Source organism: Frieseomelitta varia, unplaced genomic scaffold (genome assembly GCF_011392965.1).
Source record: "Frieseomelitta varia isolate USP_RPSP 00005682 unplaced genomic scaffold, Fvar_1.2 scaffold_530, whole genome shotgun sequence".
Lineage (NCBI taxonomy): Eukaryota > Metazoa > Arthropoda > Insecta > Hymenoptera > Apidae > Frieseomelitta > Frieseomelitta varia.
Genome location: NW_025110291.1, coordinates 79,953 through 107,856, shown reverse-complemented (window position 1 = coordinate 107,856; position 27,904 = coordinate 79,953). Strand labels below are relative to the sequence as shown.

At 34.7% G+C, this 27,904-nt stretch overlaps 1 protein-coding gene across 2 annotated transcripts in view; it reads left to right on the top strand.

The window, feature by feature from the left end:
• The first annotated feature begins 2,199 nt into the window (after positions 1–2,199).
• Positions 2,200–27,904, top strand: part of LOC122533452 (inhibitory POU protein) — a 66,194-nt gene continuing 40,489 nt past the window's right edge. For both annotated transcript variants that reach the window (XM_043663167.1, XM_043663166.1), the window contains exon 1: positions 2,200–3,277. In XM_043663167.1, coding sequence (XP_043519102.1) covers positions 3,116–3,277 — 162 coding nt within the window. In that variant the 5' untranslated portion in view covers positions 2,200–3,115. The remainder of the gene's footprint in view (positions 3,278–27,904) is intronic.

Below are 27,904 nucleotides of genomic sequence, written 5' to 3'. Positions count from 1 at the left end.
TTAATACTTGTACATATTTAAAAATACATAGTTACGTCTATATAAAACAACGCAATTAATATAAGATAATGCAATTAACCTCGTATGATGTACTTTGAAAGTTACATATCCATGTATAGCCACATTTTGAAAATCTTATTTTGTCTATCTATTATCTCATCACTCTATTCCATCGCTACACAGTTGTAAAAATACTAAATAAATTATTTACAACAACAATTGGTTGCTGGACTTTACTTTGGACTAAATAGCTACAATTAACTAACAATCGTTTCCTCTAACAAGCAAAGACAATTCTGTTGTCTCTATAATTTAGTAATATGAAAACACTAGATAATTTAAAGCCTATAAAAATAGGTAAATAAACGGAAAAGTGTGTGAAAAGTATATGTTTATACTTTTTGCTATTTGTAAATTCAAACGTCATTACGCGCATTTGGGAATTTCCACGGTGGAGTGACGGATGTAAAGGAATGGCAAAATCAACTTCTCTGTTGGTCAGTTGGATTGAAATCCGAGAGTCAAGAATAGCGTGAAACGGCTTTATTCGTTTATTGGATCGACGAAAGTCCCGTAGCCTTGTGGGAGTAACAGAGGGGATCTGGGTTACGAAGGGTCCATGACACCTTAAAAATTCATTATGAAATAGCTCACACAAATCTGCACTTACTACGAAGACACGACCGATCAAATAGCAGCACAGCTGATCGTTAAAATACTATCAATTGTTTCCGATTTTCAAATATACATACAATTTCGTTCATTATTAATCACGTTGTACGTGCTCCAAATTTCAGGGTTGAGCGACTGTAAGAAAATTGCCTTGACGAATTACGTAAATCTTGGTATTTACGGATCCTATAGAATTATCCAACTATAGATGATCTTTTCTTTTAATGTATCTTTAAAAAGTATATTTCTGGAGCAAATGGTTTCTCTTTTTCTTTTTCTTTTTGTTTGAAAGAGTATAGTTTTGGTTCAGGCTTTTAAACATTAATCATGGTGGATAGCATCTAATTTTTTATGAATAAGATACTAATGTAGTTATTTTCAATTTATAACGTATTATTAATTACTAAATGCTAATACATGTCCAATTATTAATTGTTAAACATTAGAATAAGAATTTTAAGAAAAATTGCATGCTTCTCATAAGTAATTTTTATTCAAGTAGTATCATCATGTAAAAGGTATCAGAAGTACCTATTGGATTTATAATATCATCATTAATATGAGAATATAACGTCAAAGAAACTGTCCAACACGAATAATGACCCCGAGCAATGAAAAACGGAATCGGAGTGTAGAATCGCGTCGACGAAACGGAATTTCGTCCAACGTATTGAGGAAAAAAAGAAAGAAAAAAAAAACATTGAGAATGGCGCGTATATCATCCAATCAGAAACATCGATACGAAACTGTCCACGGTTCGATCGCAATTTTCAGGAGATAAATGACGAGCGCGACGTGCAGCAGCGGCAACGAGTAACAGCAGTCGGCAGCGACCTTGGCGTTAAGGGTGACTGAGACCGACCAGTTTACGACGTAGCTACTAATCCAACAGCAGTAGCGGCGACAGCCGAGCGAGAGATTTCGCGGTGGTCGAACAAAAGCACGACGCGAGGGAAGAAAAGTAGGTAGACGACACGAGGCGTCTTCGACGAGACAAGGTTGCGCGGGGCAAGGTTCGGTAGGAACCTGCGGGGGTGGCTCGACGTTGGTTTAGGAAGGGCGTGTAACGTCGGTGGGGACGTGAGAACGAGAGGCAGAGCGAAATTTCAGGGGATAGAAGAGGAAACAGGGTGAACGAGGGTGTACGAGGGTGAACGAGGAGGAAAGAGGGAAGGTGGAAGGCAGGAAGGATGGACAAACGGGTAGCCGCGGTTAGCGACACCCATGCCAAGCACGAAAGCAAGGCCAAAGATGGCCGACGCGAGTCGTGCGAGGGGCGCACGCGTGATCGTGCTAAACTCCGCCTATGCACGATATACCCCTTCGTTCCGGTTGTTCTCGGCTCACCCCGTGGCGAACAACCCCTCTACTTGCGGGCACGCGCCACTCTGCGAATCTCCTGGATCACCCGACCATCCCCTATCCCGCTTCGTCGTTTCCCTCTTCGTCCTTCGATCCCTCCATCTCCCGGCGCGGAAGAGTTCATCCACGGAGCACTCTTCGCCGGCCAGTCAGCGCCAAAAAGTGCACAGCTTCAGGACAACATCCCGCGTACGCCGTACGGTTCGAACGGTTTGCTGGCTGAATCGTAACGACCTGACAGTCGGTGGACAGTTTTTTTTTTTGTTTCCGTTCGACTAGTTGCGAATGTTCGTCCAGTGACCAAGCACTGCGTGGCGCTAAGTATAATCGACTCGATTGCTCGAGTCGTTGTTCCCATCCCCGTTTGACGTTTCTCGGTCGTCGGACTTCTTCAGGATCAGCTGCTCACTCGATAGGGGGAATTATTTATTCATACGTCCGGAGAAACACGCACCCCCCCCTCCCCCTCCCTACTCTCTGTCCCGCGTTTCTATTGTGAACTGCAAGATTCGTCGAGCGCGAGCGAATCGTGACGTCCGACCGTTGCCATGCCTCAGACAGAGAATTAAACCGAGTGTGAGTAAAATCGAACCGTGTCCGTGATCGTATGCATCATGCGAAGGGGTCCACGATCTCTTCGAGCGAGCGTAGCCAAATCGGTGGACTGATCGGTGGTGTCGATCGGGAACAACGAGAACAAGGATGAATGGTGGCTCGTAGAGGAGGAGTGTTAAGATCAAATACTGGTAACAATCATAGTAGTAGTAGTAATAATAATAATAATAATAACAACAACAACAATAATAATAATAATAATACGGTGATTCGTATGGACGCGCCGGTGAGTCTCAGTTTTACAACTGAGTACATTCAGTGGAAGTGAGTGTGAAGATACTCTGAAGGTAAATTGAGTGCAGCAGAAAGAACATCGATAAAAAATTCTTGTCACACAGATGCGAATCGCGAACACTGATGTGAAGAAGAAGCGCGGTCCGCGCTGTTGGTATCGTTCTGTTTGAGGGTACCGGTTTTCGATTGGTTTAGGTCTAAGCCCGACAGCTTAGACTTGACTGGTTTCACGATGATGTACTCACCGGACAAAATGATGGGGAGTAAGGGGCTCCACGGGGCACCGATCACTGCCCCGGGCTGTTTCCCTTCGGGAAGGTATTCGCCACCACCTTATCGTGCCGCACCGGATCCCATGCCGCCACCGCCGCGACGCTGTATGCCCAATCCCACAGTGAGTAATCACCATTTTATCTCGTCTTTTATTCGCACTTTCAATCTTCGGCATCGCGATGTACTTTCTCCGTGAACAGGGGATCGACGAGGATTCGATATCCCAATAAAAGACCCATTTCGTGGAAGGTCTTCCCACGATGGTTCGACTGTAAGATGATATCGAGGTGAATATCGAGGATTTAGATTGATCGTAGAAAGTGGATCAAGATGATTTTATCAGAGCCAGACTTCTTAATTGATTAAAGGGTTGGAACAGTCGGATTTTGCTTTTGTTAGATTCGTAGCACAATCTTCGACTAATCTTCGAGCAATAATAGCTAATAGTAAAGATATAGTATAATATAATAATAGTATAATATAATAGATAACCACGATAGTTTGAATTAGGATTAGAACTGCATTTATAATATAAGAATTGAAGTTTAGCTTAAACATAAAAGTAACATTTTATTAATTTCCTCATTTTTAATGTTTTCGTTTGAAAACTAATTTTAGTACGTTATTTTCACGATATTTTAAAATAAAATAAAAATAATCACTCAACGTTGGTTTTCAATGCTTTGCTCGTGCGATGTATGTGTGCAAAAATAAAAATTTTCAACTTAAATACACCGAGTTAAAGTCCCCTCTTTCAAACAAAAATTTAAAAAATGTTTCGCCTCCTTTATATTTTAAGGAAAACTCGTTCAATAAAATAATAAAACTAACCGACCTCAGATCAGAATTAAAGTAAATATAAGCATAAAACATAATTGTGAGAAAAATATAATTATATTAAGGACCTTTCCAAATGTGGATAGTGTTTTATTCAGAGGTAAACATTTTAATCTATGTTCATAATTATTCTATAATAGTACGTCTAGACGTGACACTTTTCTATTTTTGCAATATATGCATCTCCGTTAGCCTAATTTAAACTTCGTTCAAACGGTAATCGTCTGTTATTGTTACATTTAAAACGCGATTAAAGTTTCACCGCGTAAATTGATCGTTCTCGTTGCATTATTATTTTATCGCGAGCCGCATAAGAAATCCGTGGAACGACGGTGGCAACATAAATCAAAATACTACGATTAAAGTTCGCAAAGAACAATACATTATACATGAAGATCGGTGGCTGCTGGCTGAAAGAAACGGCCTGATACATTCGGAATGTAAGAAACACGATAAAAAGAGACATTGGTAGTTCGCGTCATCCATTTTCATTGGCCACAAGTTTTTCCTGTCACATGTATCACACATTTCGTGCATCCGTCGTTTATCTTACCGACGCTTAACGTACCCTCCCACGTACGCTTACGATTTCAACCCTTTTGATGGAACAAAATCGTCTAAATCGTTTCTATCTTCCGACATTCAATAAATTATAATTTAATAAATTCCAATTAGGAAGAGGATTTTTTTTGTACAAAGGAGTTCATATGTTGTTTGGAATTTCTTAATGCCTGTACTTCGACTTGCGTTAAGTAAATTACTAATTTCTCGTTTATGTAAGTTGCAACTCAACTATAAATTTCACAAACAGATTTAAATTCTCTCATTTTGTTTTTTACATCTATACTTTTTCAAATTTATAACAACTAGTAATTTAAACTGCAATAAATTTTCATAATAATTTGTTTATATTTTTCGATGTTTATATTTATAACAAGCATAAAATTGTTCGATAACATTAACAGACGCAGTTAACTGATATAAATTATTCTTTTTGCATAAAGTTCGTTCGATATTTACTGTACATAATTTTCTTTTTAAAGTAAATATATATATATATATTTATTGACTTATCGATTTATTCATAAAATTTATGACTGATGTAAAAATATTTTTTCCAATGTCGCGAGAAATATTACAGGTCTTTCGATATTCGAATACACGTAGTTTCTTTATAGTTCATTACAAAAACTAGTTTTCGACTTGTAAAGATTTCAATCATTATGATTTAATATCTTCCAATAATATCTTCCTTTAATATCTTTCTATATCAGAGTATAAAAATGTATTTGTCTTTAATTTATATTTTATTAAGAATTTGTCATTATTCATGTATCGTGTATTATTTTCTTCAATCTCCATTAAAGGAAACGTACATTAAATTCTTGCATAAGCTTTAATTTATTTATTAATAATCATTGTGTAATATTGAATTAGAGCAAACAATTATCATTATATTTAATAAGATATGAATTATTCATCTGTAGTACGTTCGATTGCTTCACAAAATTGATTTCACGTAACTATAATCTTCCAAATTGAGCTGATGAATGAAACATAAACTAAAGTAATATTCTTAATAAATGTCCTTATATTTATTCCAATGTACATAATTAATTCAACTCAATTGTTTAATTATGAAAATATAGAATAACGTAGTCATGTCTATACAACTTGAAAATAATGTCATCAGAACGAATGTAGGTATTGAGATAATTATTCTACATTTATGTGTCAATTAAATATATTTGCCGCGAGATTTTGGAATTTTGAATACAAAATTACTTTTAACCATACAATTTACTTTATTATTACTTTAATTAAAAAATTTGAAGTTTTAAAAATATAAATTTACTGTCCTCATTGACTATGACACACGATACAAGTGATGAATAAATATTTTAATCACTTCATATTCTAATTTTAAAATGTGATCGGTATATATAGATACTTTGCATAATTTGTCTAGCGAATACTGAGTACTGAGTAGTACTCTATTTAGACCGTATAAATTATCGGCACCTTCGGTTCTTTAACGATTACATTAATAGAAAGAATCTACAGAGCATTTAATAAAAAAACTTCACTTTCAATAACACGAATTTGATGGATCTAAATACATCCGTCGTCCAATTGATCCACTGTAAAATTATTCGAATTCACAGAATGAAAGAAAATCACAAAATCCTATTACAAACATCGATCGTCAGACGTTTCACTTCACCAAAATGTTTACTCAAAATAGATTTTTCAAAGTCGGTGGGTCCATCGGTACTATCCAATCCTATTTACTCGAAGATTCACTAGCGTCGAAACATTCGATACAAGAGCAACCAGCGTCCTACTCGTCGTCCTATACGTCGTCGACTTGTCACCCAGCAAAAGCAAAAGCGACGAGGTCCACGGGAAAATCGTCCCCTTCGAGCGTTCGGTCATCCGTGTCTTTGGCGATACTCGTTTCACGGTGTAACCGACACCGTACAGCCAAGTAGCCAAGCTATCTAAACAGAATCAATCGGAGGCAAGCTCTCCCGGTTTGCCGTTGGCGTATCCCCTCTTTTTCTTTCGTCGTTTCGAACGTATCCATCCGCAGCTAGAGATGGGATCGAGTACCTTGCAAGTAGATCCGAATACTTTAGGAATATTTTTATTTTTATTAAAAAAAAAAAAAAAAAAAAAAATACGTGCACCGTAACCTGACAGTAGATAGTTAACAGAAAAGACGATACCGAGACACAATTGACGCAGATTTTGATTTGACGAAGCATGTTCCTATCTTTCTACACACGACTTTCAAATTTCAAATTGTATTCGCAATGTAGAGAAACTGAAATATGTAATTCGTTAATATGTATCAATGCACCGTGCATGGGTCTGATGGCGCTTATGGGAAGTTTCACCCTCAAATCAAAAATGATCGCTGTATGAGTACATACGTGAGAACTGGTACAATACAAACAACATCACTTTCATGTCCGACTTTTGAACTTCTTCTTTGGCTCCTCTAGCAATTGATAGAGGAGGATACTATTCTGTAGAATTCGAGCATTACATGTTCCGAATCTTACTAACACTGAACTATTTACGAGTACGTTTTCGAAACGTATAGAATTCGTATACTCATTTTAGAATTCGTATACAACGAATACACTGCAAGTGTACTCATTGAAACATTTTTACTTTCAAGTATACAGTATGACACAGAATTTGAATATCAAACTTGATTTGTATAAAATTGTATTGATTATTGAACTTGATGAAATTGTATATATTGTACTTGTAGATGCATGCAACTACAATGAAATCTATATATTACCTATTATATATAATAATTTGTACATTAAACTACAATGGAATATACCGGACTTGTGTAAAATTTATACATTGAACTTAATGAAATGTGTACACCGAGTTTGTGTATACTGTATATCAATTTGTATAAATGTTACAACGTATACATTGAAATTAACATTAAAATGAATACATTACAAGTGAGGCTGTCGTTGAAACAACGACTTTATTTCCAAGTAGTGCTCGAAACCCATGACAATGAACCTCAGATATCGAACCATAACTCACAATCAGATTCGTAAGTACAATATTGGACTTGATCCCATCTCCGCTCGCGACAGCACGAATCCCTCTTTCTGACTGCAGGATGGTTCTTCGTACCGGAAAGAGCACACATCAAACCGGGAATCGTTCCATCGCCTCCCCCACTGGATCTCGCGATCTCTTTCCTCCGGCGTGTCGTGGACTCCATGGTCTTTAGTTTATTCATGTGACGTAATAGGATAAAAACCGTCGCTGCGAGCCGAGTGGCTGGATGAGATTACAGGCCGGCACTGTTACGCCAGCCATCGTGGATCCGATGTAATCGTTCCTTCCTGCCGATTTTTTTTTTTCCGGCCGCGTTCTTCGTCGAAACGCGTCGTGTATTTTTTCGTCGCCGCTCCCATCGCCGTTCCTGATCCAATTCCCCGACGCTTGGATCCTGGCCTCGAACCAACCAGTTTCACATCGGGCTGAAATTCGTCACGACGATCGCGGAAATATTTAACGAGTAGTTACCGGCGGGAAGTTTCTTCGACGCGTGTCGCTAACGCCTGAATACCTTGCTCATTCGGAAAGTTTGGGGTTTAATGTTGAACGAGGGTGTTTGAGGGTTTTAGAGAATGAGTCTTGGATCCGTTCGAGGATCGGTTGCTTTCGTTGCAACTGTGATTTTTGGGGAACGGTGCGATAATCGATGTTTCTTTTAAATCTGTTGGTGAATTGTAGACTGTTGTTAATACGAATTTCTCTTGTATTTATGAGAAAATGGAAAGCAGAAAAGCTCACACAAAGAACATAATGGCCAAAAATATGTAATGTATTTAAAATACTCCAGTTATTACAATATTTAATAAGTAAAATGAATTTCCTATCTAGTTTAATTATATTAATGAAAATATAAATTTACATAAATATCCATAGTCTAATTATCCAATTATATTATACGAATAGAATTTAGCATCTTGTTTAAAAAAGTATTTCAAGTCAAGTAAACGTTATTGTCAAAATTTGTATATATTCAACTACAATTTTAATTTATGTTCGTAATCATGAGCGATTTGTTAATTGCACGATTATTAGTCGAAAGTAGGGTAAAACACGTTTAAATAATTTCCAACAGTCTTTAAGTATTTTACGAAGTTCTAGGAAGGTCAGTCGTGACAATCATTAACTAGCTAATACAGTTAATTGTTCGTAAACGTGGAGCGTGTACTCTGTCTATAGTGTTAATTATCTATGATAATTAATACAGCTTTCATTACGCATTCATTGTACAACCGGTAATTATTCACGTTTCGATGATCATCGTTTCCCGCGTTTTCCGCTACCTATCTTCTGCTTGGCCAGAATATTGATGAAGATGCTTAATAATTAGCGTTGCCACTTATAGATCATAAGTTTCTTGAATTTCCGCGTTTGACATGCTCACGCGATGAATATTATTTTTTTTTATAAATGTAAGAAGGATATTCCGATGTAAAAATTTATCTAATATCATCTTAAATGGTGCCATTTCTTTTATCGAAATTTTTGAACGAATGAATTGAACGAATTGAACGAATTTTTGAAGAATTACTATTGTTTTATTCGCTATTACAATTCTATATTTTCAAATGAAATGAATAACAGTAATTAATTTCAATGAGACAATATAAAAAATGAAATAATTCATGATTCAGTAAATGTATCTTTCGCAAGGCCTGATTCAGTGTTTATAGAATACAGTATATTATTAATGTTATATTAATTTCACTAGGTTCACAATTCATTTTCTGATTTCTATTTGTGAATGTATAAATTACAAGAAGTTCACGAGACTTGTTAATTAAAATATCAATATTTTTTAGACTACTGCGACTCAAAACTTTATCTTCTTGAAATTGGAATATAATTTTATCACGATATAAATATTGTAAATGTTTATGGCGTTTACTTCTCCTGTTTTTATCTTTGTCGTTATTAAATGAAGAGGCAGCTCCAGTAAAAATCAACTTCAAGACAATCAAAATAAAATCACTTTGAAACGTATTATATTAAATTCATAATCAAACTGCGAACATTTGTGTATTTCTATATTTTTATAAACATAACTAAAGAAACAGAACTTGAAAAAGAAAATTAATATATATTGTAATGAATATATCATACTTTCGATCGAGCCAATAATCAGTAAATTGCGGATGTTTATACATTTTCGTATTCTTATGAACATTCAACAAGAGAAATTATATTACTTACTACGTACTAAATAATAACCACACTATTTTCAATATACATATATATATTGCTGCATATTATTTTTACACTTTCCCGTAAACGTATAAAAATCTGGCAAAAGTCCACCAATCAAAGAACAACGGCATACTTACGTCTGGCGGAAAAATTGGGAATAATTGTCGCATCTGAAATGGAATGCCGCGTCGGAAAAATAGCCGATAAGTATAACGACTCTTGAGGGACTCGACGGCGGCGATTATCGATTGGACGGCTACATTCACCGCGTCATCAGCCATTAACCATTGAAAGTAAACGCTCTCTTTCCGATGAGCCAACCAAGACCGCAAAACAACGTCAACGGAAATCGGGAGAATTTCATGCTCGAACGCGCCAGCGACAACGTGGCTGTTGCATTAAGAATTGAATGACAATTACGCGGTGATGCGCTAATGTAATGTATTCTCAAATGATAAAATGTTAATTAACGTGGGAAAGAACGTACGATGAAATTTGTCTATTATTATACGCATGGGACGAGAAATGCTATATTAGAAGTTAATGCATCCTTATATTGGTTGAAAGAGAGAGTACGAAAAGTAGATTTTAAGAGGTATGTTAGATGAAATACGTACGGGCGACGCATTCACATTCCTGTTCTACTGAAAGTTTAACATGAGCCATCGAGCTTCCGTTTGATTAGAAACAATAGTTGCTAAACCGCGGATGCTTACCGCGATTTTAGACCTGCATATAATTAAAGAAGTAAAATTTGTTTCGCATACTAAATAATGTAATAAATATTCCAGTTTGAATGTATGAATATTCAATTTTATGCATTTCTGTAGACATGTGCATCTTCAAACTCAAAAATGAATAATATTTAATATAATATAATTTCCACAATACGTGAAAATCATATTGGAAACATTTAGAAACTATCTGTACTTTAATATAATAATATGTATCGAAACATAATATTAACTTTGGATTCTAGAGGCCCAAAAAAGAAAGAGCAGAATTGATGTTCTTTTTTTCATCTTAGTTACTTAAGTTCTACTTAAACATAAAATTCTAATTCTTTGATAATATTGGAACTATAATACAATATTTTAGTAACAGCTCTAGGAAACAGGTTAACTTGTTAATAAAATTGGAATATCAGAATCTGTTATATTGCAATAGTTAGAAAAATTTAGAATTTGCATAAGTATCCGCAGTACACTCGTTACATATTATATATAGAATTTATATAAAATTATGTACATAAGTACGTACATTCGAAAATGCATGTTCTCGATAACTTAATATACCAATATTATACATACGTGTCAACATTCAATAAAATATGGAAGGTTTTATTAATTCTATATATTGTTTCAAATAATAACTATTAATTATGTTTATATTTTATCATATTATATATTCTTGTGTACGTTCTTCCAATATTTCTACGCATTTCATTCATTATATTATATTCATTCATTATATACTAATAAAGCCACAACTCTATCAAATTATCGGAGATTTTAATTAATGTTATACTTAAATATTTTATTACATGATTTTGTTACAAAAACATTCAATGCCAGTAAATAATTTAAAAACTTTATTTGAGTAATTAATATCTATAAATCGTTTTATGTATGAATTTCTTTATTAAAATATTCATAAACTATAATGACGAGAAACATAAATTCTAATTTTAGTTCATTGCAATTATAAAATTTCATTTGATGTGAAGATTATATTTAACAAATATAGAGATAAAGAGCAAAGCGCAAATAGTTACTAAAACAGGTAATGCTAATTAAAACTTAAAACAATGATGATTAAGCATTTTGAAGGAAAAGTCGATGTATAGGATAAATACATAGATACAAGTATCTTTTAATTCAATAGTTAAATTATTAAGAACGTAAAAAGAATTTCCATAAGAAATTTCTTACAAAGTTATTACTAGTTGCATCTACTGATTAGTAGAGGTGTGCGAGAATCCGAAATATCGGGTCGGGTCGGGAACACGAAATTTTTTCGGACGGGTACGAGAAAATTTCGAAATTCTCGAATTTATCGGGATTCTCGAAAGAGCTGAGATTTGAAAAAGGATTGAGAACAAGCTTACATAATTTGTTAAAGGTCTTCAACTATGTCGAAAATCTAGAACCATCATTCGAGCAATTCCTTCTGTTATATCTTTTGGTTTAACAATCTTTCGCGTATCATTTTGTACACGCGACAAATTTTATATCGATTCAGTTTCTTTTCTGGTACATGTACTTATGTTTGGATGCATATGCTTCAAATGGTGTAATAAACCAGTAGTATTTGCATACTTAGTTTTAAATTCATGGTGACAATGTGTGCATTCCGCCTTTGTATCATCTTTTTCATGAAAATGTGCCCAAACAGAGCTTCTATTTACCTTCTTCCTTTACACGATATCTTCTGCACTACTTCCTGCTACCACAACTTGCTCTCACTATCACTCGACTTTTTTTTTAAAAGATTTTTAATCTTTATTAAATTCACACGGATTTTGAAATGTACGTCTGAGCTTCCCGAATTTCTCAGCGATACTGCTCAACAGCGTACATAATGTCCAAGTACTAAGCACGCAGTCACACGTTCGTTTACATCAGGTCACACGATTCTTAGAATCCGTGTTTCCAATAACTTCACTGGCAGAAGAAATTGGACTGTGTATTTATATATTTTGTAGGCTGCTAGACAGCATTGTAGAGTAGTTCGAGAAACGGTAGCCAGGTTCTTGAAATTTTCGGGAATCTCGATTTTTTCGGGAAATCCGATTCCTTCGGGAATCTCGAAATTTTCAGGAACCCGACTGGACCTCTTCCCGATTCGTCCCGACTATCGAGTTCCTGATATTTTCAGGTTTTCGCAGACCCCTACTGATTAGGCATTCATAATAGTTTTGTTTGAAACATGATCATTTATATAAGTACTTAATATTTTATTAAAATTGAATACTTGAATATATCATTAAAAATTTGTATTACCAAGAAGCATTATCATAGCATTACCAATTGAAAAATAGTTAATTTTGAACAAATAGAACCAGAGTTTCCAAAAGCAAATTAATGAATACACTCTGTGTATTCGAAAAATTAATCTAAAAGATTAAACAGTTCGCGTATGCAAGAGAAACAAACGATTCCAATAATTCATATCACGAGACTGAACTTCCATTTCATTAAAAAGATCGCATCAAGTATAATAATTTAAAATTTACAGATCTGACCGAGGGCTTTCACTAAAAATTCAGCAAACAACTCGACAGTCACGATCTCGATAACGTTTGAAATTTTCTGCTTCGTTACATCATTGAAATCTTCGTTAGGATCTTTCGCCGAGAGGAATGTCGAGGCCATTGTAAGCGACAAAGATGAGCAAGTCAAACCGCGTAGAACCAGCTTCGTCAATAGTTGAAATTTGTACAGCACTCCTCTTGTGTAATAACGAGCTTTTCTACGGAAGCTACTATTCTACCGGCACCATGTACCCTGTGGCCTGATTTCCAGAATTTTCGCGGAATTCAATATTTGAATAAGTCGTACATTTCTACCTGGGCTAGCAAGAGAATCTTTGCAACCGAGTATACCGTGTGACGTCAAGTTGTACCCAGTTCCTTCGGTTACGTTCTCGACGAGCTGTATAAGTACGCTGTATACATACTGCATACACACGTCAGATTTGTAAAATCTGCCAGCTGTCGACCGTTTTTGAGATTCTCTGTTTGCCCACGAAGTAGCAAGCTTTCACATCGTTTCGAACTATACGAATGAGCTGTATGAGCATAGACGTGTGTTAGATCAATGGGATGTTTTATTGGATCAAATGTTTCGTCGTCTTTCGACGATTTCAATCAAAGTTATTCTTGCTTCGATGAATTTTTGATTTATACTTTTCACATTTTTCTCGTCATTTCTTTTTTTTTCATATTAAATTAAAATTTATTATATTATATTAAAAAAAAAAGAAAAAAACAGCAGAACTTTCTTGATTCATTCACGTTTCTTTGTCTGTGTTAGAATAGAATATTCAATTTTCATAAAATATTATGTCGCGATATAAAAGTGCAATGAAAATTTTTCGTCTTATTCAGTTACTGTTGAAATATTTTTTATCAATCATATCCACGTAACTTCCACACGCTTGGTAGTCTACACGCAACATACATATTTGAGAAGATATTTCCCGCGTTCTTTTATTTAAAAAACACTAAAAGTAGCATTGATGGTACAGCATACTACACGGGTAGAAACAAGAAAAAAGATATGGGTAAAATTAATGAGTGAAATGAACCCTACTGCAGAACGTACCAATCTACACATCCTCGAACGAATATTTCATCGTTAACATTTCGCTGAGAACTCTCGGGGGAGTAACGAAGTCCAGTTCCGAAAGTAAAAGTTCAATTTCCGGATGTGATTGTTGGCCGGAAATCGTGCCGTTGAATTTACATTTCCGACGGCGGTATAGTGGCCGCGGCGATGCGTATGCACGCGCAAACGGAAGGAGCGAAAGGAGCGCGTTGGTCGCACGCCGAAGGTGGAATGATCAATTCACGCGGGCCCGTAGAGGATATGCAAATGTACCGGTGATAAGCATCCGCGGATGAGCTTTTTCAAACGAGTTCACCTTGCTCACCCGGACAAGTGCACAGGTGCGCACTTGTGAGTGGCACAGGTGTAAGCAAGATATTGATTATGCAATCTCACGAACGGCCTGCAACCCCATACGAACGGTAACGCACGAATACGCGTTCATCCCTTCTGGTCTGCGCGTCACCCCGACACGTATAAACCGGCGTAGAGGCCGGTCTGTCAAACAGACCTGACGTTAATTATCGCCTTACCGCTCCGTCAAACCACCGTTCCGTCCACTTGACGCATATGCCACTTTTCAGATTCCTGTCTGTACACGGGCGTGCTCCCTTTTCCTTTCTTTCTTTTTTATATTATATACCCTCTATTATATACGCTTTTTTTCGATTTTATTTTTTTCCCCTATCGACGTGCTATCTGACTGTGAATTTTTCTAACCAGAAACAGAGGACGAAGCGCTGTTGCCTGACGCGGAGGCTCATCTTTGTCGCGTTACATGGCTGATACATTGTAACAGTAGGGGAAATAACAGAAAAAAATCAGCAACAGAAAGTGATCAAAAGTTTTCTAGTTTTCTATTTAGAGCTGCATGAGATTGATAATTATTATCGACCAGAGGAATTCTATCTCGATTGTTTATAATATATAAATTTATTTTGATCATTCATAGCAGTTATCGACAAAGGAAACTCTATATTCCGATCTCGTTTATAATAGCGTATTTCGCATTCAATCAAAAAAATTGGCTAATTTTTAATGCGAAATATTACAGAAGTTGAGAAGAAAGAGAGAGAGAGAGAGAGAGAGAGAGAGAGAGAGAGAGAGAGAGAGAATTGCTTTGAATACAAATATAAATAATATTTTGCTAATATTAAAAGTGTCTTTTTTTTTTTTAACGTACATTAAGTATATAGAATATCCGTAGATACATGACAATGTTAACGAATAGGGAGACTAAGCGTTGATTGATTCATATGCATTTCGTTATTCCGTGACGATAGAAAATTAGGTTCCGTAAATGGAATTTTGAATGTGACCTCGTTTAACAAACTTCGAAATCCCCCATGTGTTTCGTTCCAAAATTGAACATTCGTATTCGTCGTATACGCTTATATTGTCAATCGATAAATGTGCAATAAATAAAACTTTATAAATGTCAAAGATAATTGACTGTCACTGCAAAAATGTTCACTTGATAAATGCACGTAGATAAAGGAGCATGTACAACATATTTATTGATGTTCATGGTGTCCATTTATATTATTACCAATGTAGTGGTATATATTGTAATTTTTCGTGTGAAACAAGATAAATACATAAAATATTGAATTAAGGATTATATTCAAAATATGTAATCTTTAGGAGATGTAATATTTACTCTTATCATGTAATGAAGCATCATCTTCTATCAATGTAGCAAGTACAACATTCATGATGAAATTCTAAATTCTTAAATGACATCTTTAGCAACAAAATATTGATTATCTAGCAACTCTATTATCAATTTCTGACGAAATTAACAAAATTTGGAACAAAAATATCCTATTTTCCATATTATATATATTTTTCCATGCGTTGAACACGTTGGTAAATCTCGCATAAATGCGTAAAAATATACGGTCTAGATATTGCGTTACAATTGCCTCATTGTTATTTGCCACAATAGCTCAGACACTGCCCTCAGAAATTCCCTCACAAGTACAAAAGCCTGTACATATGTACACAGATAAATTGAAGGAAGTCGAAACACGAGGACGTCGCAGCAAAGCGCGTATTAAGAGACAAGGAGATTTATGGTCCGCGAAGAATTCGAACTCGAACGAATAATATAATATATTGCTCGCGCGAATGGCAGTCGTACGATAGTATGATCCCCGGACGCGGTGGAGTAGATATCGACGCGAGGTAAACGGGGTAGTCGTAGTCGTCGGTCCCTTCGATGGTGAAAGTATACGTGCGGACAGTGCATCGTCTCACGAACCGTCGTCTCTCACCTACGGTCCCGCGTGTGTACGAACGCCCCACAGCCATAGAACGGCCGCGGACGATCCCACACACGGGACACTGGGGACACATAACGCTCCCCACTTACATCCAATCACTCCTGATTTATATTTACTACTCGCTTGCCCCCTTATTTATAGTGTTTCATGGAGACGCGCGGAGAACAGGAACGTTAATTTGCACAAATTGAAAATTATGGAGCGCGACCAAAGACAAGAGTCATCGGCGGCGTAGAGGAAGCGACTCCGCGAGAGAATTATTCGACGCCGGAAGGAGATTAGTCGTCTTCTCGATCGTTTTGCCATTTCTTTCACGTTCCGATAGACTTAATCTCCTCTGGGTCTTAATTGGCCGCTCTTTCGTGGCAATTTATACGCGTTATTACTGTCACTCGTTTGACCTGCCTCCTCGGGAAAAAGGCGAAGATGCAATAGAGTTAAGGAGTTACCGAAGGCATTGAGGTTCGATCGATCCCCATGGAGCGAGGTTTCTTCGATATAGTTAAGAGGAGTTAAGAGGAGATTTTTTTAAGGGCTTTAATAAATATGACCTCTTCGTAAAAAAATACAAATCCTTATAAAGTAAGTAATAAAATGAAAGACTGCTCTATGTATTTTTACTCCGAGTAAAATTATATTTATATACTTCATATTCAATCTTATTTATGAAGAAAATTATCTTTTTTAGTCCCTTTAAAAGCAACAAAGGTCGTTCATTATGATTATCCAATTAAATATACGCGAAGTGTTATAAAAAAAATTTTACGGTGTCAAAATGTTTGTTAGAAAGCAGTTGATTCGAAAAATGTACAGGTGGGCAAGAGCATGGATCAGATTAGGACAAGAAATAAATGGTGGCGAGTAGAAGTAGGGGCTTGAAATGGTACTTGCTAATAGCAGGTGCAAAAGTGGGGGAGGTTTAGTCACGCACGTATGTTCGAACGATACTTGCTAATGGGAACTTTATACCGACACACTATGGGATGACACACGCACAGACGATTGATTTTAGTCATGCAACGTGTCTACTTATTATTGACTACTCTAATCATATGTCGAATAATATTATAAAATTCATTAATACTTTGCTTTCTGTTACTAGAATAAAAACTTAAATGACTATGAAAAAAAGGATGTGAAGAATTAAGTAACGAATGTTATAAACTTTTATAAAATACGAAATTCGTTTTAATCAATTTGTTAAATCTATAACTAACTTCCTTTTCAGAAAATAAAATTTATCATAACTTTCCATTTTATCGTAAATGTTCATTAATATAAGATTTTCATATAAATGTCCATATTTTCAATGACTATTATATTTTCGTTACATTCTACCTGTATACTCTATATAAATCTCTCATCTATTTTCTAAAATTAACACGGTATCGAGCCACGTTTGTGGAAAGTGCTAAATCTAATAATGCATTGAAACACACACACACGTATACTAGACCCAACACGCAGATCCACAGACAAACCGGAATCATTAATACACGCATGTATTATGAGGGTTTCCTGCATTTAAGGTGAACTATATCATCGTCGGCCTGAAACAGGTATACCGGCTAACAACAGAAAGGGCGAACATTACTTCCGCTCGGTCCTCCGCGGTTTAACGCTCTTATTATTATTTTTATTAGGGAGCCGCGGTATATAATGCCATCAGCCCCAGAAGGGGCGGGAACGCAGGAAATAAACCTAAGTGTATAATTACAATAATACTTACTGAGATCCCTCCGTGGGTTCTCTCCCCTTCCTAGACCCCTTTTCTTCGTTTCACCCTCTCTACTCTCTCATCCACCCTCCCTGTATCTCTGTCTCTCTATGACTAATCATACAACCTTCTTCCTCTCCTTTTTTCTTTCCCTTTTTACTGCTTTCGTCGCGTTTATCATCCTCCTTTTTCTTTTTTCGTTTCTCCACGCCAGAACCAGTCCACTGCTGTTTACCAGCAATGTTTCTTCTGCTCTTTCCTTCTAATCCTTGTCTGTGGTTTACTCTTACACGTCGTATCTTTCTTACGTATACTTGGGAGAACAAATGAACGTAGATCGATCAAGATTGTAAAGATTAATTTTTAACAAGCGTGTACGATGGATCAGAAGGTTGTCGACGAACGACGAAAGACTCGTACAAGAGCTGTCGGACCTCCCCTTTCGAGGGTTACGCACAGAGATAAATGTCCGCTACTAATTCTTCTTTGATTAATTTCGGGATAGACGTAACAGGTGCTGGCAGTGTGTGCTAGCGTTTACTGTGTAGCTATCGTTTGAGGGGAAAAATCGTATGAAAGTAAAAATTAGATTTAAGTATGATCGCTTTCAGTTGAATATTCAGTGGCGAGCATGTGTAGTATTGCAAATAAAAGCTTTTTGCTATATCAAGTAAAATATATGTCTTCTATTTAATTGCAAATTAATATTATTATATTATTATCGTGAAATTAAGCATTTGCAAAGTTGCCTTCAAAGAACACTATTAAGACTGTTAAGACGTTTTGACGTAGTCAAAAATTTAACAAAATATAACTTCATTCGACATAAATCTATGTATATGTATATGTAAATTTGTTCAAAGTACTTGATAAAAATATATAATAATTCGTTTGATATCGCTTGGTATTGGTTGAATATTAATTACAGAAAATTTATTTATGAGTGACGAGTTCTTTTCATTGGAATAAAAAGTTAAAACGGAGAAAAATATTTAAGCATATTGTCAAATTTTTTTCATATTATACACCATGCGTTTTATACAAGTAATTATTTCAAGAGCAATTCCCTGGCGGTTTATTCAATACGGTTTTCTTTCCAATAATTTAAACAATTTTATTCAATTAGTGCTTACTAACTTATCGAATTCTGGACTAAAATTTGACAAAGCCCGTATTCATGGGCATTATACACAATTTTGTTTATAACATGTTAATTTATTATTATTATTAGACATTAAACAGGTACTACATCATTGGAGCATTATGTTGTGTATTGTACCATTGTTGCATGGTCCCATTGTGATCGGTTAATCAATCAATTTTCTTCTGTTGATTCTAAAACTTGATATTAAAATACCTTTAATATCGAATCGAGTGTTATTAATAAAATTAATATCCTATTTTCGACGTGTGCTCCAAGGAAAACAAAATTATTCACAACTGAAACGTTCAGTTCCAAGTAAACGTTACTTGCTACAACGAGCATTACGGTTCTTTAAGTCACTGCAATATATATTTCAAGAATAAAAGACATCGTGCATGAATAATTCACTAGAAAGCAGGGCTGTCGATAGATGATCAATACTAACATAAGGAAAGAGTTGATAAAATATATGTTTTAACGTAGAAGGTAGTACGCTTTTTGCTGTTATATCATGAGAACGAAAAATTTGCAAAACTTCATATGTATATATTACGTAATTTAACGATTATATCGATAATAAAATGGATAAAATATTATGTCATTAATTATAAAAAGGAATTAATCGTTTGTCAGATTAAAAAGGAATTAATCGTTTGTCAGAAAAAAGAATTTCCATTTTGTATAGTTTTCAATATGTTATGATGAGAACTTTTGTAATTTTGGAATTATATCCCGTAGGAAGTGAAAATTACTAATTCTCATATCATACAGACAAACACCATTATTAATTCTCATATCATACAGACAGTAAAATCTCATGAATCATATTCAGCGTATTTGTAAAGATTAATTTTTAACAAAATTATAAGTTTTTAATTTTTTTATTAAACTAATGAAAGATTAAATTGTATATAAATGTTAAACAATTGACGTTAGTCATCATTAAAGTAGAAGAAAATTTTTTGAACTAGACATGTTTATCAATTTTGTATTGATATATTATTTTCGTAATCACGAAATACCTAGCTTTTTTTTCTTCTAAAAAGTATGTCAAAGCTTTCACAATCATTAAGAAAATCAAATTCAAGTTACCTACATACAACAATAAAATATAATAATTATTGCTATATAATAATAAGGTTTATAATTTACTCATTATTCTAAACTTCAAGCAGCCTTGTTATAATACAACAATGAACGGTAGCTTGTACGTCTAAAATCCATAATCTTAACCACACATACTAAATTCACATTTAATCTACAAACAAACCATTCAACACGAAATCAAATAAACTGGGAGCTACACATACGTGCAAATTGACATGGGCAACGATACAAGCTCCACACGGACACGACAAAACGGCAAACATTTAGTCACTTCTAATACCTTCTACATCAAAACATCATAATGTACCAAGTATACTTTCGTTCATAGATCACTGGACATTTAATAAAATTAAGACATGATTGCGATTTATGTCACAAGTGATCTTTTGCAATTGCAAAGACCATATCATAATCTCAACTTTATTATCGTTTTCTAAATTCATTAAATAATTTGTACAGATATAATCTTCAAAATGGTGGTGGATCTAGTTACGAAAAAGATTTTTTACTATTATAATTTTCAGGGAGAGAGGTATCCTAACTTTTCTTCCCGCTATATGATACAAAGTCGATGTCAGTTTAAACTATCGAGAAATGTTCATTGTCAATGGTACCGCTGTATAATCATACAATCATCACTATATAATCATCCGGTTCTGGGTGAAATGAATAAGCGTTCGTTGACTTATGAACGGGAGTGTATGTACTCGTAATGTACGAGATATATACTAACAGTAAAACATATATACTAACAGTAAAACTCCAGAGGAAACGAAACGATCACGGAACGAAGCGCTCGACCGATTAAAACTCACGATACTCTCGCGTGAAAATATTTCTCCTCTATCAATGTAATCGTCCGTGCGATCGCGCACACACAGAGGGAACGCCATAGAAGTCAGGATGGTCGTCGACTATTATAAAACATAAGCAATTCGGTGGTGTGTGCGTTCTGACGCGGGGCAGGGATGTACGTGACCGAACTGTTAAACACGAGAATCGCCGAGTTCCGATGGAGTTCGGATGGGGAATGGTCCGTACTCGAGTCTACTCCGTTAGCTAGATCCCTCTACCAGTAAACCGAATGGCATCCTGTACACGTACGTGTCTCATCCCCTTGGTCCATGTACAACGAGATACATACGGGTCACACGTGTGCCGCTTTTCGGATAAGGGCACCGCATCTCGATATATTTTATGTCGTGCGAAGCATAACCACCATCCTAGATGAGACTGCTCGGCTGAGCGGAGCAGACAGGTGAAAGTATTGCTTGACAGTTTCTGGATACAGATACCAGCGTTGTTGTATACGTAGCGTCTATTGTTTGTAATTCCTACGATGTCAGAAGGAATTTATATGTCACCGCTTGGAAAGTTTTGGGGATATCATTGTGACATTAATGTGATATTCAATGCAAATGAGATCTTCGCTATTCCTTTAAGATTATTTTCTATTTTATCTTTCTTGATTAATTGTACGATTAATTCGAGAACCAATTGTATTGATATATCACGAAAGTATTCAAAAACATACAAAAATGTTTAGCATTTCTCATCGATAATAAGATTGTCAAATTGCATTTATATTAATTTTGTGTTACAACATTGTGTTAAAACATTAATAGATTCTTGATGATAGTAGAAGTATTATTCCACTTTTTGAAATGGATATACAACTAACACGACCATTTAAAATTATTTTTACGACCACGCGTGTTTAAAATTATTTTTGTTCTTACGTTTACAGCTACAAAAGAAGTTTTCTTTCTCAATTCATTATTTGATTGTAACATATTATTCATAATGTCTACAATAAATGAAATAAACGATGAACAAATAATTCTTGAATATTTCTTCCTGAAACTGAAACAACTTTCTCGGAAAGGAGAAACTATTCAGCTCAATATTTATTGAAATTTTTAATTAAATAAATAACGAATAAATAATTACAAGATATCTGCATCTTGACTTTGAAATGGAAAAATGCTATCTAACATATTCTATCACTTAATCCGTTAAAAGCTTAATATCAAACAAATAACCAAAAGAAAGAGAAGATAAAGGAAATAAGCTAGCGACTATTCTTGATCGAAATCTATTTTTTCTCCATTAAGCAGCCCGCTTAATACCATCCGCACGTTTTTACGTTTAGGTACTACAGAAACAATCACGGGACACTCAAAGGGAGCGCCCCTTGTCAAAATCAAGAGTCTATTATTATGACCATATGTTTATGCCACGATTGTATCTTGACGGAGAGGGAGAAAACGTGGTTAGGGCAGAGGGGTAGACGTACACCTGCTCGAACGCTACAACGCACGGTTAAGAGGGAGTACGCGTGGGCAGAGCAAACATCCACGTCGGATATGTGTCACTTTACAAACAGAGTAACATATTGTACCTCTCATTGACAATTATTATTCGTCAGAATGAATTCGACGGAACCATTTGCTGAATTGTTCTTTTTTCTTTTATTTTTCGTTTCTTAAGACTTTGATTGATTTTTTTTTACTAACTCTTGCATTTAACCTTTCAATTATTCTATAGAAGGTCTCACTATCCTATAGAAGGCTGCTAGTGTTTGTCGCGTTATTACGTATGTATATTTAGCTCAAAAGTTTTTAGTCAAATGTGTATTTCTTCTGAAACGAAAGTTAAATTTTTTTTATATTCTTTTATACACTCGTGTATTGACAATTTTATTGTCTATGAAAAATTATTAAAAAATATTGGGTGATGGGAAAGAATTCTTCAGTTGTTGGCAAAAGAGACAATATTTTAGTGATTGAAAGTATGTATCTCAATTTTAGCAAATGCGAATTGTTTTATCTTCAAAAATCTAGAAATTAAAATTACAGAATTTTTTGTAATATTCAAAATTTCTTTTATATATAACATAATATATATGATTTATTATATATAATGTAATTATCGAAATTTTTACTATTCCATATTTATTATTTTTCTAAGTATTGACAGAAGTGACATACTCAAATTTAATTTTTTTTCTTAGATCACTGTTATATATTTATTTACTCTGTTTCCACAGTGTATGTAGTGGTTATATGTGCATCATATAGATATGATATTATTTCTTCATTAATAAATGTACATGTGGGAGGTTGCTTTAATAGTTTAATAGATTCAACCAACATAGTAATGGAATATTCACGTTGAAACTTTCCATGTACTTGGAATACCGTAAAAATAATAATTCCTTGTCCATTATTAAACTTCTCACTTACGATCGACATATCAAATTTATAAGTTTCAAGTAATTTAACGTAAGATGAAGATTAAATTGACTTTTACATACTAGGGGAATTAGCTCCTTGGATGCGTTGTATGTTATTAAGAATACATTCCACATCAAGGAAAAAAAATATTCGTGGGAACGAAATGAGTATAAACTTAAAAACTTAATAAAAGACGTATATATCCTACGGTTTATCGAAGAATTATTTCTTCAAATTATAGGTTTGCCGTTACTTTATACTTCCGTATACCGGTCTTATAGCCAGAACAATGCTTGGCCTTGCATACGATGAAAGACATTAGTTTTCAAAGATAAATATATCTCTTATATAATGTTATTATAATGTCTTATATAATGTTATTAACATATATTCCTTTCTAGGTATTTTTCTAGAAAAATACATATCTTTGCTAACTGTTAATTTTACTCAACTATATATATCACACAAAATTTTTCATTTAATTCAGGTATATACGTGTAGATTGCTACGCGCAAGTATTTGGATAGAAAATTATATATATTTTACAATGATTAAAATGATTTTCAAGATATTAACGAGGACCATGTATAAGAGTTTTACCAGTTTTAAAATTAGGAAACTGTGCCATTTTGAAGACAGTATAATCATATAAAAATACTATATAGATAGTAAATAAATAATCATAATTCATAGTAAAGATTAATTTTGAAAAGTAGGAAACGAAACATATTGGAAATTGTTCAGTTTGAGAGATAGATGTTTTCACGTACGATGATCGTATTTTTTAAATTTCGTTTCATTTATATCGAAATATCTCAAAAATATACTTAATTGAAATGACAACTTGTTTCCTGGAAAAATATTAATAGCTTCGCACTTGTTCAACTTAATTAGCACGTTATTATTCAAATTTCTTCCGTGTTTCAGTTACTTTTCTCAATTCCCTAAAGTCCTACTTATTCTCCTAGTTATTCTATCGTACTTCCGTTTGATTCATCTTCACGATTAGGTATCTGATGAGTTTAATAAATTGCCCATTGTTATTGTTTCACGTCACTATAGCAATTATGTTACATCTATTATACCGTATCACCTCTATTATTTCAGTAAATAACCTTCATTTCATTAAGAGTATCATTGCCTCCATTATTTCAATCAGAAACTTTATTTCAGTCTGTTAATAGTTTAATGCAGTTTCAAAAAATCAGTCGCAATAATACCTGCGTTACACAAAACGCCGAATAAACTTCTTGGAAGCCAAATTAAAAAAACTTTTTTCACTTGTAAGGAATAAAAAATTGTAAAATTACGTAAAATAGACATACCATACTAAAAATCCGTAATAAAATATTTAAAATTTCCATCTTCTAACATTTTACTGTTGCATAAATAAATATTGTGAATTGCAAGAAAAATGTTCAAGGATTAATATACTCGTACATTACTCTTCGCTCATAAAGTTAGGCAGCCTAATTTCCAACTAATCTTCTAGCCACGAACAATTTCCGAATAATAAAAAAAGAAAAGAAAAAAAAACAGAGATAGACCAAACAGACGTTCCAGATATTTCTCCCCTTGATATCAATTCCAATCTTTACGATTCGTTTCCGAGTGAAAAGCGAAAAGCCACGATATCAATCAGACATCGATCTCATAAATCACAGCCGCCTAACCTGGTCTTAAAGGCAATGAGAAAGCAGCCTGGGTATGACGCTTTATAAATGGAAGTCTCTCCTCTCACCGGACGGAGAGGGTGGATCCTTCCTGCTTGGAAGCTGGCTACGTCCGTTGAAATTAGCATCATCTCTGGTTAAAGCAATATCGACCGTACGATGTCTTTCGCGGCGGTGTATTCTCTCGTTCCAGCAGCGTGCCAGACTCTCCCCCGGCCCCTCGTCCCTCTACGGTCTTAATGAAATTATCGTCAGGCCGAGTTTCGAGGACAAATCGACGTTTCAATTTTCTTAATGCGCTCATCTCCCCGGTGGGATATTGGCCGCCCTTCCTGTATCCCGAAAGATGTTGCCGGTCGCCTCCCGTAAAGACGCGTCCCGTTCTCCACCAACAGCTATAGGCACCGAGCTACAAGCTACAAGCTTGCTACGAGGCCACGACTCATGCCGTGAAATCCTCCTGTTACGAAAAGTTTCCTATCCACGGATAGGAGAGGACGCGGCACACAAGCTACAGTTGGCTGTCGTCGCCACGTGTCGTCGCGTGCCATGCCACGTGCCCGACCTGCTGCCCACTCTTGTTTGCTTGCTCATCCTTCCCTAAGTGTATTACTACTATTGCAATTACGCGCCCACCGAATTTACGTGTCGTTCGTCGCTCTCGAATTATTTTCTCAATTTACTCCGCCGGGCTCCCGGGATAGACGCCGACTTGTCTGCAGTGTTTTTACAAGTAGGTCAATAACACCGCTCGTTTTAGGATGAACTTATCGATCGCGCGCTACGTGAAAACCGCTTTAAAAGCGATAAACGGATATTTATATGAAACGGAATTTTTATGGGTGTAAGTGGTTGAAAGTGGAACGTCGGCAGTGAGTTGTCTCGGGCTGACAAGCTGAATCGTTTAACGCAAAAGTGGCGTTTAAGTCAATTTTTTATCCGTTAGGCATCACATTTTAAGATTAACCTTCATTCCGTTTTGTACAGAGGTATCTTCGATTATTAACTTTCACTCAGTATTCTTTTATTGATATCTGTTTGATTTATTCGATTCTTGCATGAAACGTCACAAATATTATGTGCATTCTACATACAATATTCTTAAATCTTGAAACAGAACGCATAAAAATTATCTAGTGACAAGTTATACTATTCTTATTTTCTAGTCATTCAATCATAAATCTATAATTTTAATCATATTGTAACGCGCCTCGCAATGTAATATATACATAGTATTAGAGTTAGGCGATAAGTACATATTAGTAATTCGAAAATACACATTAATTTTCTAAATACTGTACAAAACTATCGTCGATCATAATAACACGTTATATTATAAATTCTCACTTCGTAGTACGATTTTATAACGCTGAATACTGAAGTTACTCATTGCAAGTATAATTCGCGCAATTTGTGGTATTAATATCAGATTTTATAATTTTCAGAATTCGCAGAACCAATTAGTGGCTGAAGTTAAATTTTCGTTACATTTGCTTATATTAATTATACTACCTTCAATTAATTGTAACGAATTTGTACTTTAGACTTTCATCTTAAATATATGAAAAGATTAACATGCCAGTGATCCATAATAAACGATAAAATTAAATTAAATTTGCAATCTGATATTCTCGAAATTATTAACGAATCTTCATAATTCTTGTCTATAAATATTTCAATTAAGCAATTAAAGAAATATAAGATTCTGAGAAATTAGATTTTTATTAAATTCTATTAAGTGCTTTATCGCACGAATTTTAACATTCATAATTTTATTTTTCGAAAGAAGTCGTCAGGAATTCATATTAATATAAAAATACAGAATATGTAAGTACTATTTTTTGAAATACTATATAAATTATCTATAATGTCAAAATATAACTGATCAAATAAATTGGTTACTAATTACTAGAAATTACTCATTTAATCTTCTTCAAATTCAACATATTGAAATTGTATATTATTATATTCAAAATATATATATATATATATAATATAATTGCCAATTTATTAATAGATTCTTTCTTGTATAAATATTATTTAATTTTTCTACCTTTAGAAGAAATGCACATAGTACTTGTTCTAAGTATTGTTGTATGGAATATATGTGTTACTACTTTCTCCCACTTCCTAAAAATTAAATTTTCACGAATTTCCGATTCAATTAAAATTTAATCAGGTTAATTATTAAGCATCTAAATCACAAAATTTCTCGAGGATGCGTAATATTGAAAACATATGAGAAAAAGTGACATAGAGAGAGAGAAAGAAAGCTGGACTGCGTCTTTGAAAACAATATTATTCGATAAAGCATCAGCCTGCTAACAGGCTTGTAGCCTGTAACGAGCGGAACGTCTGTAAAAGTGATGAACTATTGATGAGCAGGCCGGCAGCCAATTTGATTTTGCTTATTATTCGGTACGTGGCTAGCGCGTATAAACCCTGAAATATTCAAGCTTTCCATCGTTAGCATATATTTGACGTGTACGCTCGCGCGGGTGTCACTAGCTTGCTTTAAGATCAGTCAATGGTTGACACACCATCGACCAAGTACAGGGTTAAAAGCTATTTTTAAATATTTATTCAACGCGAGGAATGTAGGTAATAAAACGACGAATTAAATCTTTGTAGAAG